The 21,467-nt window shown below is 52.0% G+C and overlaps 2 protein-coding genes across 2 annotated transcripts; one reads left to right on the top strand and one right to left on the bottom strand.

Moving 5' to 3' along the window:
• Nucleotides 1-1,316: 1,316 nt before the first annotated feature.
• LOC123725225 (dynactin subunit 5) lies at nucleotides 1,317-8,960 on the bottom strand. The gene is made up of 6 exons (XM_045690339.1): nucleotides 8,807-8,960; nucleotides 7,979-8,047; nucleotides 7,489-7,607; nucleotides 5,314-5,425; nucleotides 3,027-3,129; nucleotides 1,317-2,272 (listed from the first exon to the last, which is right to left on the bottom strand). The coding sequence occupies exons 1-6, from the start codon at nucleotides 8,852-8,854 to the stop codon at nucleotides 2,175-2,177; spliced, it is 549 nt and encodes a 182-aa protein (XP_045546295.1). The 5' UTR covers nucleotides 8,855-8,960; the 3' UTR covers nucleotides 1,317-2,174.
• A 354-nt stretch (nucleotides 8,961-9,314) lies between these two features.
• LOC106602078 (acyl carrier protein, mitochondrial) lies at nucleotides 9,315-19,756 on the top strand. Its single transcript, XM_045690340.1, has 5 exons — nucleotides 9,315-9,614; nucleotides 10,576-10,698; nucleotides 16,301-16,388; nucleotides 17,646-17,762; nucleotides 19,586-19,756. Exons 1-4 carry the CDS (start codon nucleotides 9,444-9,446, stop codon nucleotides 17,735-17,737), a joined length of 474 nt encoding a protein of 157 aa, XP_045546296.1. The 5' UTR covers nucleotides 9,315-9,443; the 3' UTR covers nucleotides 17,738-17,762; nucleotides 19,586-19,756.
• Nucleotides 19,757-21,467: the final 1,711 nt, after the last annotated feature.

The following is a 21,467-nucleotide window of genomic DNA, read 5'->3' as shown; positions in this document are numbered from 1 at the left end:
GCTACCTGCCGCCCCTCTAACCACTAGGCTACCTGCCGTCCCTCTAACCACTAGGCTACCTGCCGTCCCTCCACTCTAACCACTAGGCTACCTGCCGCCCCTCCACTCTAACCACTAGGCTACCTGCCTCCCCCCTCTAACCACTAGGCTACCTGCCCCCCCCCCAACCACTAGGCTACCTGCCGCCCCTCCACTCTAACCACTAGGCTACCTGCCGCCCTCCACTCTAACCACTAGGCTACCTGCCGCCCCTCCACTCTAACCACTAGGCTACCTGCCGTCCCCTCCACTCTAACCACTAGGCTACCTGCCGCCCCTCCACTCTAACCACTAGGCTACCTGCCTCCCCCTCCACTCTAACCACTAGGCTACCTGCCGTCCCTCCACTCTAACCACTAGGCTACCTGCCGCCTCTCCACTCTAACCACTAGGCTACCTGCCGTCCCTCCACTCTAACCACTAGGCTACCTGCCGTCCCTCCACTCTAACCACTAGGCTACCTGCCGCCCCTCCACTCTAACCACTAGGCTACCTGCCGTCCCTCCACTCTAACCACTAGGCTACCTGCCGTCCCTCCACTCTAACCACTAGGCTACCTGCCGTCCCTCCACTCTAACCACTAGGCTACCTGCCGTCCCTCCACTCTAACCACTAGACTACCTGCCGTCCCTCCACTCTAACCACTAGGCTACCTGCCGCCCCTCCACTCTAACCACTAGGCTACCTGCCGTCCCTCCACTCTAACCACTAGGCTACCTGCCGCCCTCCACTCTAACCACTAGACTACCTGCCGCCCTCCACTCTAACCACTAGGCTACCTGCCGCCCCTCCACTCTAACCACTAGGCTACCTGCCGCCCCTCCACTCTAACCACTAGGCTACCTGCCGTCCCTCCACTCTAACCACTAGGCTACCTGCCGTCCCTCCACTCTAACCACTAGGCTACCTGCCGTCCCCTCCACTCTAACCACTAGGCTACCTGCCGCCCCTCCACTCTAACCACTAGGCTACCTGCCGCCCCTCCACTCTAACCACTAGGCTACCTGCCGTCCCTCCACTCTAACCACTAGGCTACCTGCCGTCCCTCCACTCTAACCACTAGGCTACCTGCCTCCCCCCCTAACCATTTCACAGACTATTCAGATTGGAATGGCATCGCGTGGAAAAGCATAAAACTAAAACGAACTAAAACTGTTTGTTGTTGTTGTTGTTGTTGATGCAAAACGTTTTTTTGTTTTTAACGGAGTCCAACGAATGAATACACCCCCTCCCCTTTTTGGTTCTAATCAGACGAACTAAACGGGGAATTGAAACGATTCAAAGCCAGAGATTATAATACAGTATGAATTCAAAGGACTGTAGCCCCCCCACCAGTTACTGATGTGATGTAACAGACAAACACACTGGTTTAAAACATGTTTATTAGTATCAACTATAACAAATGCAGGGCTGTGGGGGGGGGCTGGGGGGGCTGGCGGGGGGGGTCAATCCGATTGCATGGTCGTCAAGGGTGCATGGTCGTCAAGGGTGCATGGTCGTCAAGGGTGCATGGTCGTCAAGGGTGCATGGTCGTCAAGGGTGCATGGTCGTCAAGGGTGCACCTTTAAAATGTGGTCTTTCCGTCAAACAACGGAAGAAGCAACAACCTTTTAAAACAAGGTGCATTGTTGACAAAACGCCGCAATCAGATTGAATCCGCCGCCCCGAAGGGCCTCAGTCGATAATGAATGAAGAGGCCCAACAGCACGACAACAACACAGACAGACAGACAGACAGACAGACAGACAGACAGACAGACAGACAGACAGACAGACAGACAGACAGACAGACAGACAGACCTCTCACTTCCATCAGGCTGCTTTCTGTTCAAACCAAATCTGAATCAGGCTAAATGTGGTTTTTCATGAGGGTAGGTTAAGGTCTACAATGTTGAGACACAGCCCTGGTCTGGGAAGTGGAGGCTCGAGTCTGGTAGGGGGGTATATCTGGATAGGGTAGACTAGGGTAGAGTAGGGTAGGGGGGTATATCTGGATAGGGTAGACTAGGGTAGAGTAGGGTAGGGGGGTATATCTGGATAGGCTAGAGTAGGGTAGGGGGTATATCTGGGTAGGCTAGAGTAGGGGGGTAATATCTGGGTAGTGTAGAGCAGGGTAAAGTAGGTTAATGCAGGGATTTATATCTGGCTGAGGGAGAGGAATTTCTGGTAGTAACTCTTGGTCACGTCAATCATCAGGTCCTGGGTACATTCTGGGAGCTCTCCTGAAAACAGACCTGAGAGAGAGAGAGGGGAGAGGGGAGGGAGAGAGAGGGGGGGAGAGAGGGGGAGAAAGAGAGGGGGGAGAGAGGGGGGAGAAAGAGGGAGGGGGAGAGAGAGAGAGGGGGAGAGGGGGAGAGAGAGAGGAGGAAGAGGAGGGCGGAGAGAGAGAGGGGGGAGAGAGAGAGGAGGAAGAGGAGGGGGAGAGAGAGGGGGAGAGAGGGGGAGAGAGAGGGGAGAGGGGGGAGAGAGGAGGAGAGAGAGAGGAGGAAGAGGGGGAGAGAGAGAGGGGGAGAGAGAGAGGAGGAAGAGGAGGGGGGAGAGAGAGGGGGGAGAGAGGGGGAGAGAGAGGGGAGAGAGGAGGAGAGAGAGAGGAGGAAGAGGGGGAGAGAGAGAGGGGGAGAGAGAGAGGAGGAAGAGGAGGGGGGAGAGAGAGGGGGGGAGAGAGACACCAGTTAGAAAGAGTTGAAAGCAATTCCATCCATTTTCAGGCGTATTCAGCATCTCCAGCACCATACCAGGGTCTACATGCCAAAACGGGGATGTCATCGAGGAGGAGGTATTTTTACGAGATTGGGGGAGGGGGGAGGTAGAGGAGGAGGAGGAGGGGGGGAGAGAGGGGGAGGTGGAGGAGGAGGGGGGGGAGAGGGGGAGGTAGAGGAGGAAGTAGAGGGGGAGGTAGAGGTAGAGGAGGTAGAGGAAGAGGAGGTGGAGGGGGGAGAGAGGGGGAGGTAGAGGAGGGAGGAGGAAGAGGAGGAGGTGTGTTCTGACCTGGGCATCCTGAAAACACGGTGAAGGGAGGAACCACGGTCTCAGGAGGAAGAACTGTGTTGTCTAGGATCTTACAGCAATCCTTCAACACACACCGCCGGCCCTGGAACACACACACACACACACACACACAGCATTAACAACCAGACACAGTGACTCCAGGCCCCAGTCAGTGTGGGAGTGACTCCCGGGCCCAGTCAGTGTAGGAGTGACTCCCGGGCCCAGTCAGTGTAGGAGTGACTCCCGGGCCCAGTCAGTGTAGGAGTGACTCCCGGGCCCAGTCAGTGTAGGAGTGACTCCAGGCCCCAGTCAGTGTAGGAGTGACTCCCAGCCCAGTCAGTGTGGGAGTGACTCCAGGCCCCAGTCAGTGTAGGAGTGACTCCCGGCCCAGTCAGTGTGGGAGTGACTCCAGGCCCCAGTCAGTGTAGGAGTGACTCCCGGCCCCAGTCAGTGTGGGAGTGACTCCCGGCCCCAGTCAGTGTGGGAGTGACTCCCGGCCCCAGTCAGTGTGGGAGTGACTCCCGGCCCCAGTCAGTGTGGGAGTGACTCCCGGCCCCAGTCAGTGTGGGAGTGACTCCAGGCCCCAGTCAGTGTAGGAGTGACTCCCGGGCCCAGTCAGTGTGGGAGTGACTCCCGGCCCCAGTCAGTGTGGGAGTGACTCCCGGCCCCAGTCAGTGTGGGAGTGACTCCAGGCCCCAGTCAGTGTGGGAGTGACTCCAGGCCCCAGTCAGTGTAGGAGTGACTCCAGGCCCCAGTCAGTGTAGGAGTGACTCCCGGCCCCAGTCAGTGTGGGAGTGACTCCAGGCCCAGTCAGTGTGGGAGTGACTCCCGGGCCCAGTCAGTGTGGGAGTGACTCCAGGCCCCAGTCAGTGTGGGAGTGACTCCCGGCCCCAGTCAGTGTGGAAGTGACTCCCGGCCCAGTCAGTGTGGAAGTGACTCCCGGCCCAGTCAGTGTGGGAGTGACTCCCGGCCCCAGTCAGTGTGGAAGTGACTCCCGGCCCAGTCAGTGTGGGAGTGACTCCCGGCCCAGTCAGTGTGGGAGTGACTCCCGGCCCCAGTCAGTGTAGGAGTGACTCCCGGCCCCAGTCAGTGTAGGAGTGACTCCCGGGCCCAGTCAGTGTGGGAGTGACTCCCGGGCCCAGTCAGTGTGGGAGTGACTCCAGGCCCCAGTCAGTGTGGGAGTGACTCCCGGCCCCAGTCAGTGTGGGAGTGACTCCAGGCCCCAGTCAGTGTGGGAGTGACTCCAGGCCCCAGTCAGTGTGGGAGTGACTCCCGGCCCCAGTCAGTGTAGGAGTGACTCCCGGCCCCAGTCAGTGTGGGAGTGACTCCAGGCCCCAGTCAGTGTGGGAGTGACTCCCGGCTCAGTCAGTGTAGGAGTGACTCCCGGCCCCAGTCAGTGTAGGAGTGACTACCCTGTAATGAATACAATCACGTATTACCCTGTAACAGGGAATCTAATGAAGCTAGCCAGTGGCTAGCACTGTTCAGACCAGGCTAGTAGAACATGGACCCGGCTAGTACTGTTCAGACCAGGCTAGTAGAACATGGACCCAACTAGCTCGCTAGCCAGAGGCTAGCACTGTTCAGACCAGGCTAGTAGAACATGGACCCAACTAGCCCGCTAGCCAGAGGCTAGCACTGTTCAGACCAGGCTAGTAGAACATGGACCCAACTAGCCCGCTAGCCAGAGGCTAGCACTGTTCAGACCAGGCTAGTAGAACATGGACCCGGCTAGCACTGTTCAGACCAGGCTAGTAGAACATGGACCCAACTAGCCCGCTAGCCAAAGGCTAGCACTGTTCAGACCAGGCTAGTAGAACATGGACCCGGCTAGCACTGTTCAGACCAGGCTAGTAGAACATGGACCCGGCTAGCACTGTTCAGACCAGGCTAGTAGAACATGGACCCGGCTAGTACTGTTCAGACCAGGCTAGTAGAACATGGACCCGGCTAGCACTGTTCAGACCAGGCTAGTAGAACATGGACCCGGCTAGCACTGTTCAGACCAGGCTAGTAGAACATGGACCCGGCTAGCCCGTCTGGCCAGTGAAATGTTGCCTTTCCAAGCATCACATGGCCCAGATTTAGGACCTGAATGTTCCCGCGGCCAGTGTGTGTGTCTGTGAGTGTGTGTGTGTGTGTGTAACTCTGTGTGTGTGTGTGTGACTCTGTGTGTGTGTGTGACTCTGTGTGTGTGTGTGTGACTCTGTGTGTGTGTGTGTAACTGTGTGTGTGTGTGTGTGTATAACTGTGTGTGTGTGTGTGTGTGTGACTCTGTGTAACTCACGATGACACAGTTCTTCCCGATGTGTACGTAAGATCCGATCTGAGCAGCGTTCACCACACAGTCCTCCTCTATAAACACATGGTCTCCGATGTGCAGCGGGAAGAAGGCCACTCTGGAGGACAAGGGGTTAGAGGTCAGACCACAGAGACCTGCTACACTGGACGTTCAACATTAACTTACACACAACTACATCATGATCGTGTGTATCGACTGGGTCACGACGTCATGCAGCAGCAGTAGGTCCAAAACAGCAGAAACAACAACACCCCTGGTCTAGAAGAGGTTGGAGACCCCTGGTCTAGAAGAGGTTGGAGACCCCTGGTCTAGAAGAGGAGAACCATGGTCTAGAATAGGAGACCCCTGGTCTAGAAGAGGAGACCCCTGGTCTAGAAGAGGAGACCCCTGGTCTAGAAGAGGGGACCCCTGGTCTAGAAGAGGAGACCCCTGGTCTAGAAGAGGAGACCCCTGGTCTAGAAGAGGAGACCCCTGGTCTAGAAGAGGAGACCCCTGGTCTAGAAGAGGAGACCCCTGGTCTAGAAGAGGTTGGAGACCCCTGGTCTAGAAGAGGTTGGAGACCCCTGGTCTAGAAGAGGAGACCCCTGGTCTAGAAGAGGTTGGAGACCCCTGGTCTAGAAGAGGTTGGAGACCCCTGGTCTAGAAGAGGTTGGAGACCCCTGGTCTAGAAGAGGAGACCCCTGGTCTAGAAGAGGGGACCCCTGGTCTAGAAGAGGGGACCCCTGGTCTAGAAGAGGGGACCCCTGGTCTAGAAGAGGAGACCCCTGGTCTAGAAGAGGAGACCCCTGGTCTAGAAAAGGTTGGCGACCCCTGGTCTAGAAAAGGTTGGCGACCCCTGGTCTAGAAAAGGTTGGCGACCCCTGGTCTAGAAAAGGTTGGAGACCCCTGGTCTAGAAGAGGAGACCCCTGGTCTAGAAGAGGAGACCCCTGGTCTAGAAAAGGTTGGCGACCCCTGGTCTAGAAAAGGTTGGCGACCCCTGGTCTAGAAAAGGTTGGCGACCCCTGGTCTAGAAGAGGTTGGAGACCCCTGGTCTAGAAGAGGTTGGAGACCCCTGGTCTAGAAGAGGTTGGAGACCCCTGGTCTAGAAGAGGGGACCCCTGGTCTAGAAGAGGGGACCCCTGGTCTAGAAGAGGGGACCCCTGGTCTAGAAGAGGAGACCCCTGGTCTAGAAGAGGAGACCCCTGGTCTAGAAGAGGAGACCCCTGGTCTAGAAGAGGGGACCCCTGGTCTAGAAAAGGTTGGCGACCCCTGGTCTAGAAAAGGTTGGAGACCCCTGGTCTAGAAGAGGAGACCCCTGGTCTAGAAAAGGTTGGAGACCCCTGGTCTAGAAAAGGTTGGAGACCCCTGGTCTAGAAAAGGTTGGCGACCCCTGGTCTAGAAGAGGGGACCCCTGGTCTAGAAGAGGAGACCCCTGGTCTAGAAGAGGGGACCCCTGGTCTAGAAAAGGTTGGCGACCCCCTGGTTTAGAAGAGGAGACCCCTGGTCTAGAAGAGGAGACCCCTGGTCTAGAAGAGGAGACCCCTGGTCTAGAAGAGGAGACCCCTGGTCTAGAAGAGGGGACCCCTGGTCTAGAAGAGGAGACCCCTGGTCTAGAAGAGGAGACCCCTGGTCTAGAAAAGGTTGGCGACCCCTGGTCTAGAAAAGGTTGGCGACCCCTGGTCTAGAAGAGGAGACCCCTGGTCTAGAAGAGGGGACCCCTGGTCTAGAAGAGGAGACCCCTGGTCTAGAAGAGGGGACCCCTGGTCTAGAAGAGGGGACCCCTGGTCTAGAAGAGGAGACCCCTGGTCTAGAAGAGGAGACCCCTGGTCTAGAAGAGGGGACCCCTGGTCTAGAAGAGGAGACCCCTGGTCTAGAAGAGGGGACCCCTGGTCTAGAAGAGGAGACCCCTGGTCTAGAAGAGGGGACCCCTGGTCTAGAAGAGGTTGGAGACCCCTGGTCTAGAAGAGGAGACCCCTGGTCTAGAAAAGGTTGGCGACCCCTGGTCTAGAAGAGGGGACCCCTGGTCTAGAAGAGGGGACCCCTGGTCTAGAAGAGGAGACCCCTGGTCTAGAAGAGGAGACCCCTGGTCTAGAAAAGGTTGGCGACCCCTGGTCTAGAAGAGGGGACCCCTGGTCTAGAAGAGGGGACCCCTGGTCTAGAAGAAGTTGAGCAGAACTCACCCTTTGCTGAATTTTTTGAACGGCGGTCGAATGACACTGCGGCTCTTCACAACACAGTGCCTCCCCACCCTGACATTGGCCAGGTCTCCACGGATTATACAGTCATTCATTACTATAGTCTGGAACAGACAGACAGACAGACAGACAGACAGGCAGGCAGGCAGACAGACAGGCAGACAGACAGACAGGCAGGGAGGCAGACAGGCAGGGAGGCAGACAGACAGACAGACAGACAGACAGACAGACAGACAGACAGGCAGGCAGGCAGGCAGGCAGGCAGACAGACATGCAGACAGGGAGGGTGACACAGACAGGGAGGGCAGGAGACAGGGAGGGAGATAGACAGGGAGGGAGGGAGACAGGGAGGGAGGGAGACAGGGAGGGAGACAGACAGGGAGGGAGGGAGACAGACAGGGAGGGAGACTCATGGTTTATTACATGTATAGTCCCATCTCATGGTTTATTACCGGTATAGCTTGTTGTTACTTACTTTGCCGTTGAGGACGATGTTCTGACTGCCGCACAGCACCGACTGCCTGCTCACTTTGTTACCGGACGCCTGAGAGGGACAGTGGACATGCTGACAGGTTGGTATAAACGGCACTGACTTAGCTACAAGGTTTACAGACCACCGCTTGATGCAAACTGTAATCGGTGCCTTGTCAATTCAGCTGGCTAGCTAGCTGGCTAAGTGACCTAGCTAGCAATGCTGGTTCAGTGCATTGACTGTTCACTGTGTATACACAACATTAAAAACACCTTCTCTTTCCATCACATAGACTGACCAGGTGAATCCAGGTGATAGATATGATCCCTTATTGATGTCACTTGTTAAATCCACTTCAATCAGTGTAGATGAAGAAGGGGAGGAGACAGGTTAAAGGATTTGAGACATTGTATGTTTGCCATTCAGAAGGTGAACGGACAAGACAAAAATATTGAAGTGCCTTTGAACGGGGGTTATGGTAGTAGGTGCCAGGTGCACCGGTTTGTGTCAAGAACTGCAAAGCTGCTGGGTTTTTCCACGCTCAAACAGTTTCCCCGTGTGTATCAAGACTGGTGCACCACCCAAAGGACATCCAGCCAACTGGACACAACTGTGGGGGAGCATTGGAGTCAACATGGACCAGCATCCCTGTGGGACGCTTTCTACACCTTGTAGAGTCCATGCCTCTGATGAATTGAGGCTGTTATGATATTAGGAAGGTGTTCTTAATGTTTTGTATACTCAGTGTAAATACCAATGCGCTAAACGCTAGCTAGCTAGCTAACTTGCTAATCGTTAACGTTATCTAGTCAAATAAACACCGAATATTACCGTTTCAATGTATTCCGCCTTGTTGTACAGTATCTCACACAATTCCATGATTGTAATTGTTGTTGTTGTTGTTGGTTTGTAAATGTACAGAAAAACGAGTTTTCTGTGGTTTGTTTTGCTCTGCTGTCTACCGCTCCCTTCAGACCCTACTAGCAGAGCACTGCAACATCGATGATGATGATGATGGTGGAAAACACTTCCGCTCACAAATAATAAGTCATATTCAACTAAAATTAAAATATGTGTGTTTAAAGAATTAACATCATTGTTAATGATCGACGAAATTTGAATATAATCGATTTTTTTGTTTTGTTCTGGTGATTTACGCATAGAATGATCGGTTACCCGATGTTGCGACAAAATTCAACCAAAGTCAACATTTTTTTTTTTTACATCATTCCAATTTAATGAAATAATAAAAACATACGAGAAAGCATTATAATGACGTTATAGTGAATAAATAAAAACCAAATCATATTAAATATCGGCGTTATTTTTTAATTTTTTATAATAACCAGTGCGCCTGCGCACATTTGACCTCTTTTTCCCTTTGACTTTGTGGCTGTGCTATCTAGTGGAAACTCCCGCTTGTCATCTAAACGCGTGTTTTACTTTGCACCGTATTTTAGTTTCAATCATGGCGTCCCGTGTCCTAGCGCAGTGTGTCCGCCAACTCGCCCGGTCTTCTGTGAGACTCTCGTCGGGTAACATTGCAGTGAGAGCCGCAGCTGGTCCGGTCCTATTGAACCACCGACCGTTCTCCTTCATTGCCAGCAGTCAGCGGACACGGTGGATTGAACAAACGCAGGTTAGTCTTGAATAACATTGACATGTTTTTGTCGCTGTTGTGGCCTAGCAGTACTGGATTGCACATTGACCTACCAGTGTCTTTCCAATAAAATCCGTAACTAGTGCTAGCTAACTTGCTATCCGGTCGCTGTGCTAGCTAGCTTGCTATCCGGTCGCTGTGCTAGCTAGCTTGCTATCCGGTCGCTGTGCTAGCTAGCTTGCTATCCGGTCGCTGTGCTAGCTAGCTTGCTATCCGGTCGCTGTGCTAGCTAGCTTGCTATCCGGTCGCTGTGCTAGCTAGCTTGCTATCCGGTCGCTGTGCTAGCTAGCTTGCTATCCGGTCGCTGTGCTAGCTAGCTTGCTATCCGGTCACTGTGCTAGCTAGCTTGCTATCCGGTCACTGTGCTAACTAGCTTGCTATCCGGTCACTGTGCTAGCTAGCTTGCTATCCGGTCACTGTGCTAGCTAGCTTGCTAGCTGGTCACTTTGCACGACAATGTCTTAAAACCGGGTCCATTGCTAATTCAACGAAACTGTCTCTGAAAAAAATGCATAGTTTGAATGCTGCATGAATTTACGTTACAAAACAACCGACTGTGGTCTCATGCGTTAGCCTAGCTAAGCTAATATGTTCAAACTATTCATCTGTGGTACAATCAAGTACTGTACTGTTAGCCTAGCATTACTATGTGTACTAGCTAGATGACAGTCGATTGACACTTTTTAAAATTTAATCTAAAGTAAATGTGTAACTCTTATCTATTATCAAGACCTGTGGTTGTTGTGACAGGATGACGACTTGTGCACCAAATACAATGCGGTGGACATCTGTAACATTAGCTAGCTAGCTATTACCTAGGCTTGAACTAAACTGCTTGATTGGTCAAATGGGTGCAGAAGTGTTGTCAGTCAAGCTGGCATCGACAAGTGTTATGATCTCTGAACCCTTTCTTCCTTCCTGTCCTTCTTCTTCTCTCTAGATCTCTAGCTCAGTGGGAGTGTCCTGTAGACAGTATGGAGACCTGCCTCCCCTCACCATTGAAAGCATTAAAGAACGAGTCATGTACGTTCTCAAACTCTACGACAAGATCAACCCAGAGAAGGTAAGGACCGACCCCGAGGCACCGCGGCTCGCTTTGACGTTTACATTTAAGTCATTTAGCAGATGCTCTTATCCAGAGCGACTTACAAATTGGTGGATTCACCTTATGATATCCAGTGGAACAACCACTTTACAATAGTACATCTATATCTTTTAAGGGGGGGGTTAGAAGGATTACTTTATCCTATCCCAGGTATTCCTTAAAGAGGTGGGGTTTCAGGTGTCTCCGGAAGGTGGTGATTGACTCCGCTGTCCTGGCGTCGTGAGGGAGCTTGTTCCACCATTGGGGTGCCAGAGCAGCGAACAGTTTTGACTGGGCTGAGCGGGAACTGTGCTTCCTCAGAGGTAGGGAGGCGAGCAGGCCAGAGGTGGATGAATGCAGTGCCCTTGTTTGGGTGTAGGGCCTGATCAGAGCCTGAAGGTACGGAGGTGCCGTTCCCCTCACAGCTCCGTAGGCAAGCACCATGGTCTTGTAGCGGATGCGAGCTTCGACTGGAAGCCAGTGGAGAGAGCGGAGGAGCGGGGTGACGTGAGAGAACTTGGGAAGGTTGAACACCAGACGGGCTGCGGTTTTGAGACTAGGAATACTGGGGTGTAATCATTAGTCCAGGCGAAAACAAGAGAGTTTCTTCTATTGGACATATTCTCTTCTGTTCAGTATCTATGGACGCGACCCGGTCGTTCAGTCTTTTATGTTCTGTATCTATGGACGCGACCCAGTCGTTCAGTATCTATGGACGTGACCCAGTCGTTCAGTATCTATGGACGTGACCCAGTCGTTCTGTATCTATGGACGCGACCCAGTCGTTCAGTCTTTTGGTTCTGTATCTATGGACGCGACCCAGTCGTTCAGTATCTATGGACGCGACCCAGTCGTTCAGTATCTATGGACGCGACCCAGTCGTTCAGTCTTTATGTTCAGTATCTATGGACGTGACCCAGTCGTTCAGTATCTATGGACGCGACCCAGTCGTTCAGTCTTTATGTTCAGTATCTATGGACGTGACCCAGTCGTTCTGTATCTATGGACGCGACCCAGTCGTTCTGTATCTATGGACGCGACCCAGTCGTTCTGTATCTATGGACGCGACCCAGTCGTTCTGTATCTATGGACGCGACCCAGTCGTTCTGTATCTATGGACGCGACCCAGTCGTTCAGTCTTTTGGTTCTGTATCTATGGACCCAGTCTTTCGTGCCATACTGGCTGGCAACGTTCTTATCCCTCAGCTAGCCAACTACGGCTAATTTACAATCACGTCAAAAAGTTTAGCTGCATTTACATTTGTTTAAGCTGTTTTCTAGTGACGTTTATTTGGATAAATCCATAACATTGGGTTAATGAGGTGCGATTTCACCTGGTATAGAAAATGTGCTCACTCGTCAGGACACTGTTGTTCAGAGGAGCTACAACACAGCTAAACACAATCACTTCAAACTAGCCCATCCAATCTACCGCATCCCCATACTGTATTTATTTATTTATTTATTTATTTATCTTGCTCCTTTGCACCCCAGTATCTCTACTTGCACATTCATCCTCTGTACATCCTATCACTCCAGTGTTTAATTGCTATATTGTAATTACTTCACCACTCTGGCCTATTTATTGCCTTACCTCCCTAATCTTACCTCATTTGCTCACATTGTATATAGACTTATTTTTCTACTGTGTTATTGACTGTATGTTTGTTTTACTCCATGTGTAACTCTAAGTGTCGAACTGCTTTGCTTTATCTTGGCCAGGTAGCAGTTGTAAATGAGAACTTGTTCTCAACTAGACTACCTGGTTAAATAAAGGACTTGTTCTCAACTAGCCCACCTGGTTAAATAAAGGACTTGTTCTCAACTAGCCCACCTGGTTAAATAAAGGACTTGTTCTCAACTAGCCCACCTGGTTAAATAAAGGACTTGTTCTCAACTAGCCCACCTGGTTAAATAAAGGACTTGTTCTCAACTAGCCCACCTGGTTAAATAAAGGACTTGTTCTCAACTAGCCCACCTGCTTAAATAAAGATGAAATAAAACAAACTGAATCTGGAAATACTGCAAACTAGCTGCACTTCGTTTCAACCTTTTTTCAGTTGTCATTTCTTTGTTTTGATCCATAAAAACGATGACGGCTGATTCATGATTTCGACTGGCTGAGAAACACTGTCTGTCTGCCTGCCTGCCTGTCTGTCTCGTCCCGACACGTTCATTACTACGGGACGACTGGAGACTATTTCAATCTTCTAATTCAATGTTGTAAATGTCGGAGAGACAGACAGTAAAGGTTTATACAAATCTCCGCTGTTGAAAACTAAATGTTAGTCCTAAAAGAAATATGAGATCATGTCTAGATGCTTTTTATAGTGGAGATGAAGTTTATAAATTGCCTGGCTGGGCTGATGAGACAGTGGATTGCAGCAGTCAGATGGAACCGAGTAAATAGACATTTTAACATCATCGATTAGACCCAGCTGTTATATAAATACAAAAGTATGTGGACACCCTTTCAAAATGGTTAACGCCCATGATTTTGGATGAGTAGGTGTCCACATACTTTTGAGTCATGTAGTGTATCTCAGAGTAGGACTGCAGATCTAGGACGTCCCTGTCTGTCCTGACCTCCTCTGACCTGTCGACCAGTCCTGTCTGTCCTCACCTCCTCTGACCTGTCGACCAGTCCTGTCTGTCCTGACCTCCTCTGACCTGTCGACCAGCCCTGTCTGTCCTGACCTCCTCCTCTGACCTGTCGACCGGCCCTGTCTGTCCTGACCACCTCTGACCTGTCGACCAGTCCTGTCTGTCCTCACCTCCTCTGACCTGTCGACCAGTCCTGTCTGTCCTGACCTCCTCCTCTGACCTGTCGACCGGCCCTGTCTGTCCTGACCTGTCGACCGGCCCTGTCTGTCCTGACCTCCTCCTCTGACCTGTCGACCAGCCCTGTCTGTCCTGACCTGTCGACCAGCCCTGTCTGTCCTGACCTCCTCCTCTGACCTGTCGACCAGCCCTGTCTGTCCTGACCTCCTCCTCTGACCTGTCGACCAGCCCTGTCTGTCCTCACCTCCTCTGACCTGTCGACCAGTCCTGTCTGTCCTGACCTCCTCCTCTGACCTGTCGACCAGCCCTGTCTGTCCTGACCTGTCGACCGGCCCTGTCTGTCCTGACCTCCTCTGATCTATCGACCAGCCCTGTCTGTCCTGACCTCCTCTGATCTGTCGACCAGTCCTGTCTGTCCTGACCTCCTCTGATCTATCGACCGGCCCTGTCTGTCCTGACCTCCTCTGATCTGTCGACCAGTCCTGTCTGTCCTGACCTCCTCTGATCTATCGACCGGCCCTGTCTGTCCTGACCTCCTCTGACCTGTCGACCAGTCCTGTCTGTCCTGACCTCCTCTGATCTATCGACCGGCCCTGTCTGTCCTGACCTCCTCTGATCTATCGACCAGCCCTGTCTGTCCTGACCTCCTCTGATCTATCGACCGGCCCTGTCTGTCCTGACCTCCTCTGACCTGTCGACCAGTCCTGTCTGTCCTGACCTCCTCTGATCTATCGACCGGCCCTGTCTGTCCTGACCTCCTCTGACCTGTCGACCAGTCCTGTCTGTCCTGACCTCCTCTGATCTATCGACCAGCCCTGTCTGTCCTGACCTCCTCTGATCTATCGACCAGTCCTGTCTGTCCTGACCTCCTCTGATCTGTCGACCAGTCCTGTCTGTCCTGACCTCCTCTGATCTATCGACCAGCCCTGTCTGTCCTGACCTCCTCTGATCTATCGACCAGCCCTGTCTGTCCTGACCTCCTCTGATCTATCGACCAGTCCTGTCTGTCCTGACCTCCTCTGATCTATCGACCAGTCCTGTCTGTCCTGACCTCCTCCTCTGACCTGTCGACCAGCCCTGTCTGTCCTGACCTCCTCTGATCTATCGACCAGCCCTGTCTGTCCTGACCTCCTCTGATCTATCGACCAGTCCTGTCTGTCCTGACCTCCTCTGATCTATCGACCAGTCCTGTCTGTCCTGACCTCCTCCTCTGACCTGTCGACCAGCCCTGTCTGTCCTGACCTCCTCTGATCTATCGACCAGCCCTGTCTGTCCTGACCTCCTCTGATCTATCGACCAGTCCTGTCTGTCCTGACCTCCTCTGATCTATCGACCGGTCCTGTCTGTCCTGACCTCCTCCTCTGATCTATCGACCAGTCCTGTCTGTCCTGACCTCCTCTGATCTATCGACCAGCCCTGTCTGTCCTGACCTCCTCTGATCTATCGACCAGCCCTGTCTGTCCTGACCTCCTCTGATCTATCGACCAGCCCTGTCTGTCCTGACCTCCTCTGATCTATCGACCAGTCCTGTCTGTCCTGACCTCCTCCTCTGACCTGTCGACCAGCCCTGTCTGTCCTGACCTCCTCTGATCTATCGACCAGCCCTGTCTGTCCTGACCTCCTCTGATCTATCGACCAGTCCTGTCTGTCCTGACCTCCTCTGATCTATCGACCGGTCCTGTCTGTCCTGACCTCCTCCTCTGATCTATCGACCAGTCCTGTCTGTCCTGACCTCCTCTGATCTATCGACCAGCCCTGTCTGTCCTGACCTCCTCTGATCTATCGACCAGCCCTGTCTGTCCTGACCTCCTCTGATCTATCGACCAGCCCTGTCTGTCCTGACCTCCTCTGATCTATCGACCAGTCCTGTCTGTCCTGACCTCCTCTGATCTATCGACCGGTCCTGTCTGTCCTGACCTCCTCCTCTGATCTATCGACCAGCCCTGTCTGTCCTGACCTCCTCTGATCTATCGACCAGCCCTGTCTGTCCTGACCTCCTCTGATCTATCGACCAGTCCTGTCTGTCCTGACCTCCTCTGATCTATCGACCAGCCCTGTCTGTCCTGACCTCCTCTGATCTATCGACCAGTCCTGTCTGTCCTGACCTCCTCTGATCTATCGACCAGTCCTGTCTGTCCTGACCTCCTCTGATCTATCGACCGGCCCTGTCTGTCCTGACCTCCTCTGATCTATCGACCAGCCCTGTCTGTCCTGACCTCCTCCTCTGATCTATCGACCAGTCCTGTCTGTCCTGACCTCCTCTGATCTATCGACCAGTCCTGTCTGTCCTGACCTCCTCTGATCTATCGACCGGTCCTGTCTGTCCTGACCTCCTCTGATCTATCGACCGGTCCTGTCTGTCCTGACCTCCTCTGATCTATCGACCGGTCCTGTCTGTCCTGACCTCCTCTGATCTATCGACCAGTCCTGTCTGTCCTGACCTCCTCTGATCTATCGACCGGTCCTGTCTGTCCTGACCTCCTCTGATCTATCGACCGGCCCTGTCTGTCCTGACCTCCTCTGATCTATCGACCAGTCCTGTCTGTCCTGACCTCCTCTGATCTATCGACCAGTCCTGTCTGTCCTGACCTCCTCTGATCTATCGACCAGTCCTGTCTGTCCTGACCTCCTCTGATCTATCGACCAGTCCTGTCTGTCCTGACCTCCTCTGATCTATCGACCGGTCCTGTCTGTCCTGACCTCCTCTGATCTATCGACCAGCCCTGTCTGTCCTGACCTCCTCTGATCTATCGACCAGTCCTGTCTGTCCTGACCTCCTCTGATCTGTCTGTATCCTCAGCTGGCGACGTCGTCCCACTTCCTGAAGGACCTGGGGTTAGACAGCTTGGACCAGGTCGAGATCATTATGGCCATGGAGGATGAGTTTGGTGAGTCTGTCTCTCCCACCCTGTATCTGTGTTTGACTGTCGGTCTGTCTCTCCCTCCCTGTCTCTCCCTCCCTGTCTCTGTGTTTGACTGTCGGTCTGTCTCTCCCTCCCTGTATCTGTCGGTCTGTCTCTCTCTCCCCGTCTCTCTCTCCCCGTCTCTCTCTCCCTGTCGGTCTGTCTCTCTCTCCCCGTCTCTCCCTCGCCGTCTCTCTCTCCCTGTCGGTCTGTCTCTCCCTCCCCGTCTCTCCCTCCCTGTCTCTCTCTCCCTGTCGGTCTGTCTCTCTCTCCCCGTCTCTCCCTCGCCGTCTCTCTCTCCCTGTCGGTCTGTCTCTCTCTCCCCGTCTCTCTCTCCCCGTCTCTCCCTCCCTGTCGGTCTGTCTCTCCCTCCCCGTCTCTCCCTCCCTGTCGGTCTGTCTCTCCCTCCCCGTCTCTGTGTTTGACTGTCGGTCTGTCTCTCCCTCCCTGTATCTGTCTCTCCCTCCCTGTATCTGTCTCTCCCTCCCTCCCTGTATCTGTCTCTCCCTCCCTGTCTCTGTCTCTCTGTATCTGTCGGTCTGTCTCTCCCTCCCCGTCTCTCTCACCATGTCTCTGACACCCCGTCTCTCTCTCCCTCTCTCTCCCTCCCTGTCTCTCTCTCTCCCCCGTCTCTCCCTCCCTGTCTCTCTCCATGTCTCTGTCTCCCTGCTGGTCCTCTCCCTCCATGTCTCTGTCTCCCTGCTGGTCCTCTCCCTCCATGTCTCTGTCTCCCTGCTGGTCCTCTCCCTCCATGTCTCTGTCTCCCTGCTGGTCCTCTCCCTCCATGTCTCTGTCTCCCTGCTGGTCCTCTCCCTCCATGTCTCTGTCTCCCTGCTGGTCCTCTCCCTCCATGTCTCTGTCTCCCTGCTGGTCTGTCTCCCTCTCCCTCCATGTCTCTGTCTCCCTGCTGGTCCTCTCCCTCCATGTCTCTGTCTCCCTGCTGGTCCTCTCCCTCCATGTCTCTGTCTCCCTGCTGGTCCTCTCCCTCCATGTCTCTGTCTCCCTGCTGGTCCTCTCCCTCCATGTCTCTGTCTCCCTGCTGGTCCTCTCCCTCCATGTCTCTGTCTCCCTGCTGGTCCACCTGTTGATGTGAATCGGAATGTTCTAGACTAGTCCGTTCTATTTCCATGACGATAACTTAGATGTTTGTATGGACTAACCCTTCCACTTCCTACATACAACTGTGGTTACGTGTGTTAAGCCTAGTGTGTGTGTGTGTGTGTGTGTGTGTTCCTGCTGCAGGGTTTGAGATCCCGGATGCGGAGGCAGAGAAGTTAATGTCTCCCCAGGATATTGTCCAGTACATCGCTGACAAGAAGGACGTGTACGAATAAGAACCAGGAATTACTAACACGCCCAGTGAGTCTCCACGGCGACGACAAGGGAGTAACGCCATTTAAACAACTATTAAAAACGTTGTGTTTTGGCCTTCATCATAACTCCAATGACGTGTGTGTGTTATAAATATATATACCCTGAATTGCTGATGTTAATGTTTCGGCCATGGAGAGACTTTAAAGCCACCGGTTCCACTATATTCCCGCGTAGAAAATAAATGGAATTCGACAGTATTTTAATTTAAACGTTTTTTTTGTATTTTCTGTATTTAAGGTGTTTTTGTAGTGAGGACAATAAACATCAGTACTTTTTCCCCCCCAAAAAATGTATAACGTTAAGGAAAATATTTTTCATTTGTTTAGCGGATGTAAAAGCTGTCTGTAATTCAATAAACGAGGCAACATTAGTAAATTAATTTCTATAACGTCCAAAGTATCGTTTTTACAACGGTGGGAGGGGGGGGGGTCAAGATGGAGGCCTGGTGGCTTCAACACAGCGCCCCCTATCAGTCATTTAGTGCAGTGGATCCCAAACTGTGTGACGCGCCCCCTAGAGGGGGTGGCAGGGAGGGGGGTGCGGGCCTCAGTCCGGCTTTTAACTTGCCCGTGGGAGAGGGGGGTGGGATGTTCCCCGTTGCTGGAAGGGGGGGTCCCGAGTGAAACAGTTTGAGAACTCCCTGCTCTAAATCAATCAAATGTATTTATAAAGACCTTCTTACATCAGCTGATATCTCAAAGTGCTGTACAGAAACCCAGCCTAAAACCCCAAACAGCAAGCAATGCAGGTGTAGAAGCACGGTGGCTAGGAAAAACTCCCTAGAAAGGCCAGAACCTAGGAAGAAACCTAGAGAGGAACCAGGCTATGAGGGGTGGCCAGTCCTCTTCTGGCTGTACTGGGTAGAGAGGAACCAGGCTATGAGGGGTGGCCAGTCCTCTTCTGGCTGTACTGGGTAGAGAGGAACCAGGCTATGAGGGGTGGCCAGTCCTCTTCTGGCTGTACTGGGTAGAGAGGAACCAGGCTATGAGGGGTGGCCAGTCCTCTTCTGGGTAGAGAGGAACCAGGCTATGAGGGGTGACCAGTCCTCTTCTGGCTGTACTGGGTAGAGAGGAACCAGGCTATGAGGGGTGGCCAGTCCTCTTCTGGCTGTACTGGGTAGAGAGGAACCAGGCTATGAGGGGTGGCCAGTCCTCTTCTGGCTATACTGGGTAGAGAGGAACCAGGCTATGAGGGGTGGCCAGTCCTCTTCTGGCTGTACTGGGTAGAGAGGAACCAGGCTATGAGGGGTGGCCAGTCCTCTTCTGGCTGTACTGGGTAGAGAGGAACCAGGCTATGAGGGGTGGCCAGTCCTCTTCTGGCTATACTGGGTAGAGAGGAACCAGGCTATGAGGGGTGACCAGTCCTCTTCTGGCTGTACTGGGTAGAGAGGAACCAGGCTATGAGGGGTGGCCAGTCCTCTTCTGGCTATACTGGGTAGAGAGGAACCAGGCTATGAGGGGTGACCAGTCCTCTTCTGGCTGTACTGGGTAGAGAGGAACCAGGCTATGAGGGGTGGCCAGTCTTCTTCTGGCTGTGCGTGTGTATAGAAATCAATTAGCCCCCATGTCATTACCATTTCAGCAGGAAATCAAGACAGTTGAATGACCTGCGATGTACTTTTAAAAAGGGACATTTCCCAGAAATCACGTCGACTGTAAAAATGCTGCAGATGTCTTGTTTTGAATCCCTGCCTTTTTATTCACTAGTTTAAAACCCATAGAATCAGCTTCTACTTCATCACATTTAAACCACGATTAAGTTTAAGCTGTGTTTACTGAGGTGGAACTTCCTGTTTCTGCTCCTCACAGGAAGTCCTGATGATGCTGTCCCGACGGGCTGGGCAGGGCAGCGCCCCCCCCACCACCCACCACCACTTCATCAGTCCCGCTTCTCCTTCCTCCGTTCTCCCTGTGGCATCTGATGCCCTGTCTTGTGTTCCACTGTATTTAATGACAAATAAACATCACTTTATGGTTGGACTCTTGTTGTACAGCGCCACCTTGTGGTTCAGGGAGTTCCCCTCACTACACCCCAACCAAATTCACATTAGAAATATGAGTTATAGAGATTGGTCATTGAAAGCAAGTCTAAGAACCAGTAAGAGTGGGTTCTATGTGTTCTATTTCTATGCTTCCCATTCAAAATACATTTTATAATGATTCTCTACATGCTTGTTTTGTCACATATTCGGACATTTTAGCAACCAGGAAATGCAGGAATGATCTTCACAGTATCTTTAAGAACACCTTCCTAATATTGAGTTGTCGTCCCCCCCCCCCATTTTGTCCTCAATTCTTCGGAGAATGGACTCTACAAGGTGTAGAAAGCCGTTCCACAGGGATGCTGGCCCATGTTGACTCCAATGCTTCCCACAGTTGTGTCAAGTTGGCTGGTGGACACACAGGGAAATTGTTTGAGTGTGAAAAACCCTTCTTCAACCTGTCTGTCTCCTTCCCTTCATCTACACTGATTGAAGTGGATTTAACAAGTGACATCAATAAGGGATCATTTCACCTGGTCAGTCTGTCATGGAAAGAGGTGTTCTTAATGTTTTGTTCACTCGGTCTATAACCACGTTTCAATCCCGTTTTTTGAGTAAAGTTATACCGTATATATAAAACAATTAATTACGACGGAAACAAGTCGAGTCGTAGTGGGTTTAAACCTCATCACAACCTAATAAACCTCATCACGCCATATTAATATTATATAACCTAATAAACCTGCATGTTAAACCTCATCACGCCATATTATGATGATTTGTCAGGTGTAATCAATATTGTAATGTGGAAGTTTCACCATTATGTTTGACATTTGTGATTTAGCAGATGCTGTTATCCAGAGAAATTTACAGGAGCGTTTAGGGTTCAGTACCTTGCTCAAAGGCACGTCGACAGATTTTTCACCTCGTCGGCTCGGAGATTGGAAACCAGCAAGCTTTCAGTTACTGTCCCAACGGTCTTAACCACTAGGCCCCCCCCCCCTACCATGTTGATTACACCTCTCCAATCCCAGAAAGTGTGTAGGGTGTAGGGCTCTGTTTGGGATAGGGCCATAAACTCACTCAAGAGAAATGACCAGACAACAGACAACATCAGTTAAATCACTGTTAGTCTTTTATTGAGGGTTGTACCCAAGTTATACAGCTTTGTGTTCCGACACTACGGCCAGAAGGTTTACAAACAGTTATCAATCTGTCTAGCGCTCGGTCGGTCGGTCGGCCCGTCGGCTCTGGAGACCAACCACCTTATAACACTACACCTTTAGTACACATTCTCTTAAGAGCACTAAAATAATCACAAAAAAAAAGGAAAAAAAAAATATATATATATCATTATTATTATTATGAAATAAAAACAATGACAACAGAACAACAGCATCATGGTGGTCGTCGTGGTGACGATGGGAGGAGACATGGATGACAGTGGGAGGAGCAGGCTGGAGTTTCTACCCCAAGGTAGCACGTCACATCAGGCCTCTGTTACCAAATAAGGATTGTCCTTCAGAAAGTGCAGTTCCCCCCCCCCCCTCCTCCGAAGAAGACGAGATAATACGAAGACCCTGAAACCACCCTGCCCCCCCGCCGGTCCTCCAGTCAGGAAGACACAACGCCAAAACACCCTCCCTGTAACTTTAAAGACAAGTCTTTATTATTAGTAAATATTATAGACGTTGGGTTGTTTTCTCTGT

The sequence above is a fragment of the Salmo salar genome, chromosome ssa11, assembly GCF_905237065.1.
Source record: "Salmo salar chromosome ssa11, Ssal_v3.1, whole genome shotgun sequence".
Classification (NCBI taxonomy): Eukaryota; Metazoa; Chordata; class Actinopteri; order Salmoniformes; family Salmonidae; genus Salmo; species Salmo salar.
Note: the sequence above shows the minus strand (reverse complement) of the source record. Positions and strands in the feature narration are given on the sequence as shown.

Excerpts from the sequence above, each read along its gene's own strand:
- LOC106602078 (XM_045690340.1), top strand. The coding sequence starts at position 9,444 with ATGGCGTCCCGTGTCCTAGCGCAGTGTGTCCGCCAACTCGCCCGGTCT. Across the intron at positions 9,615-10,575 it reads GGTGGATTGAACAAACGCAG|ATCTCTAGCTCAGTGGGAGT; the intron begins GTTAGTCTTGAA and ends TCTTCTCTCTAG. Across the intron at positions 10,699-16,300 it reads ACAAGATCAACCCAGAGAAG|CTGGCGACGTCGTCCCACTT; the intron begins GTAAGGACCGAC and ends CTGTATCCTCAG.
- LOC123725225 (XM_045690339.1), bottom strand. The coding sequence starts at position 8,854 with ATGGAATTGTGTGAGATACTGTACAACAAGGCGGAATACATTGAAACG. Across the intron at positions 7,608-7,978 it reads ACATCGTCCTCAACGGCAAA|ACTATAGTAATGAATGACTG; the intron begins GTAAGTAACAAC and ends TGTCTGTTCCAG. Across the intron at positions 5,426-7,488 it reads TTCAAAAAATTCAGCAAAGG|AGTGGCCTTCTTCCCGCTGC; the intron begins GTGAGTTCTGCT and ends CTTGTCCTCCAG.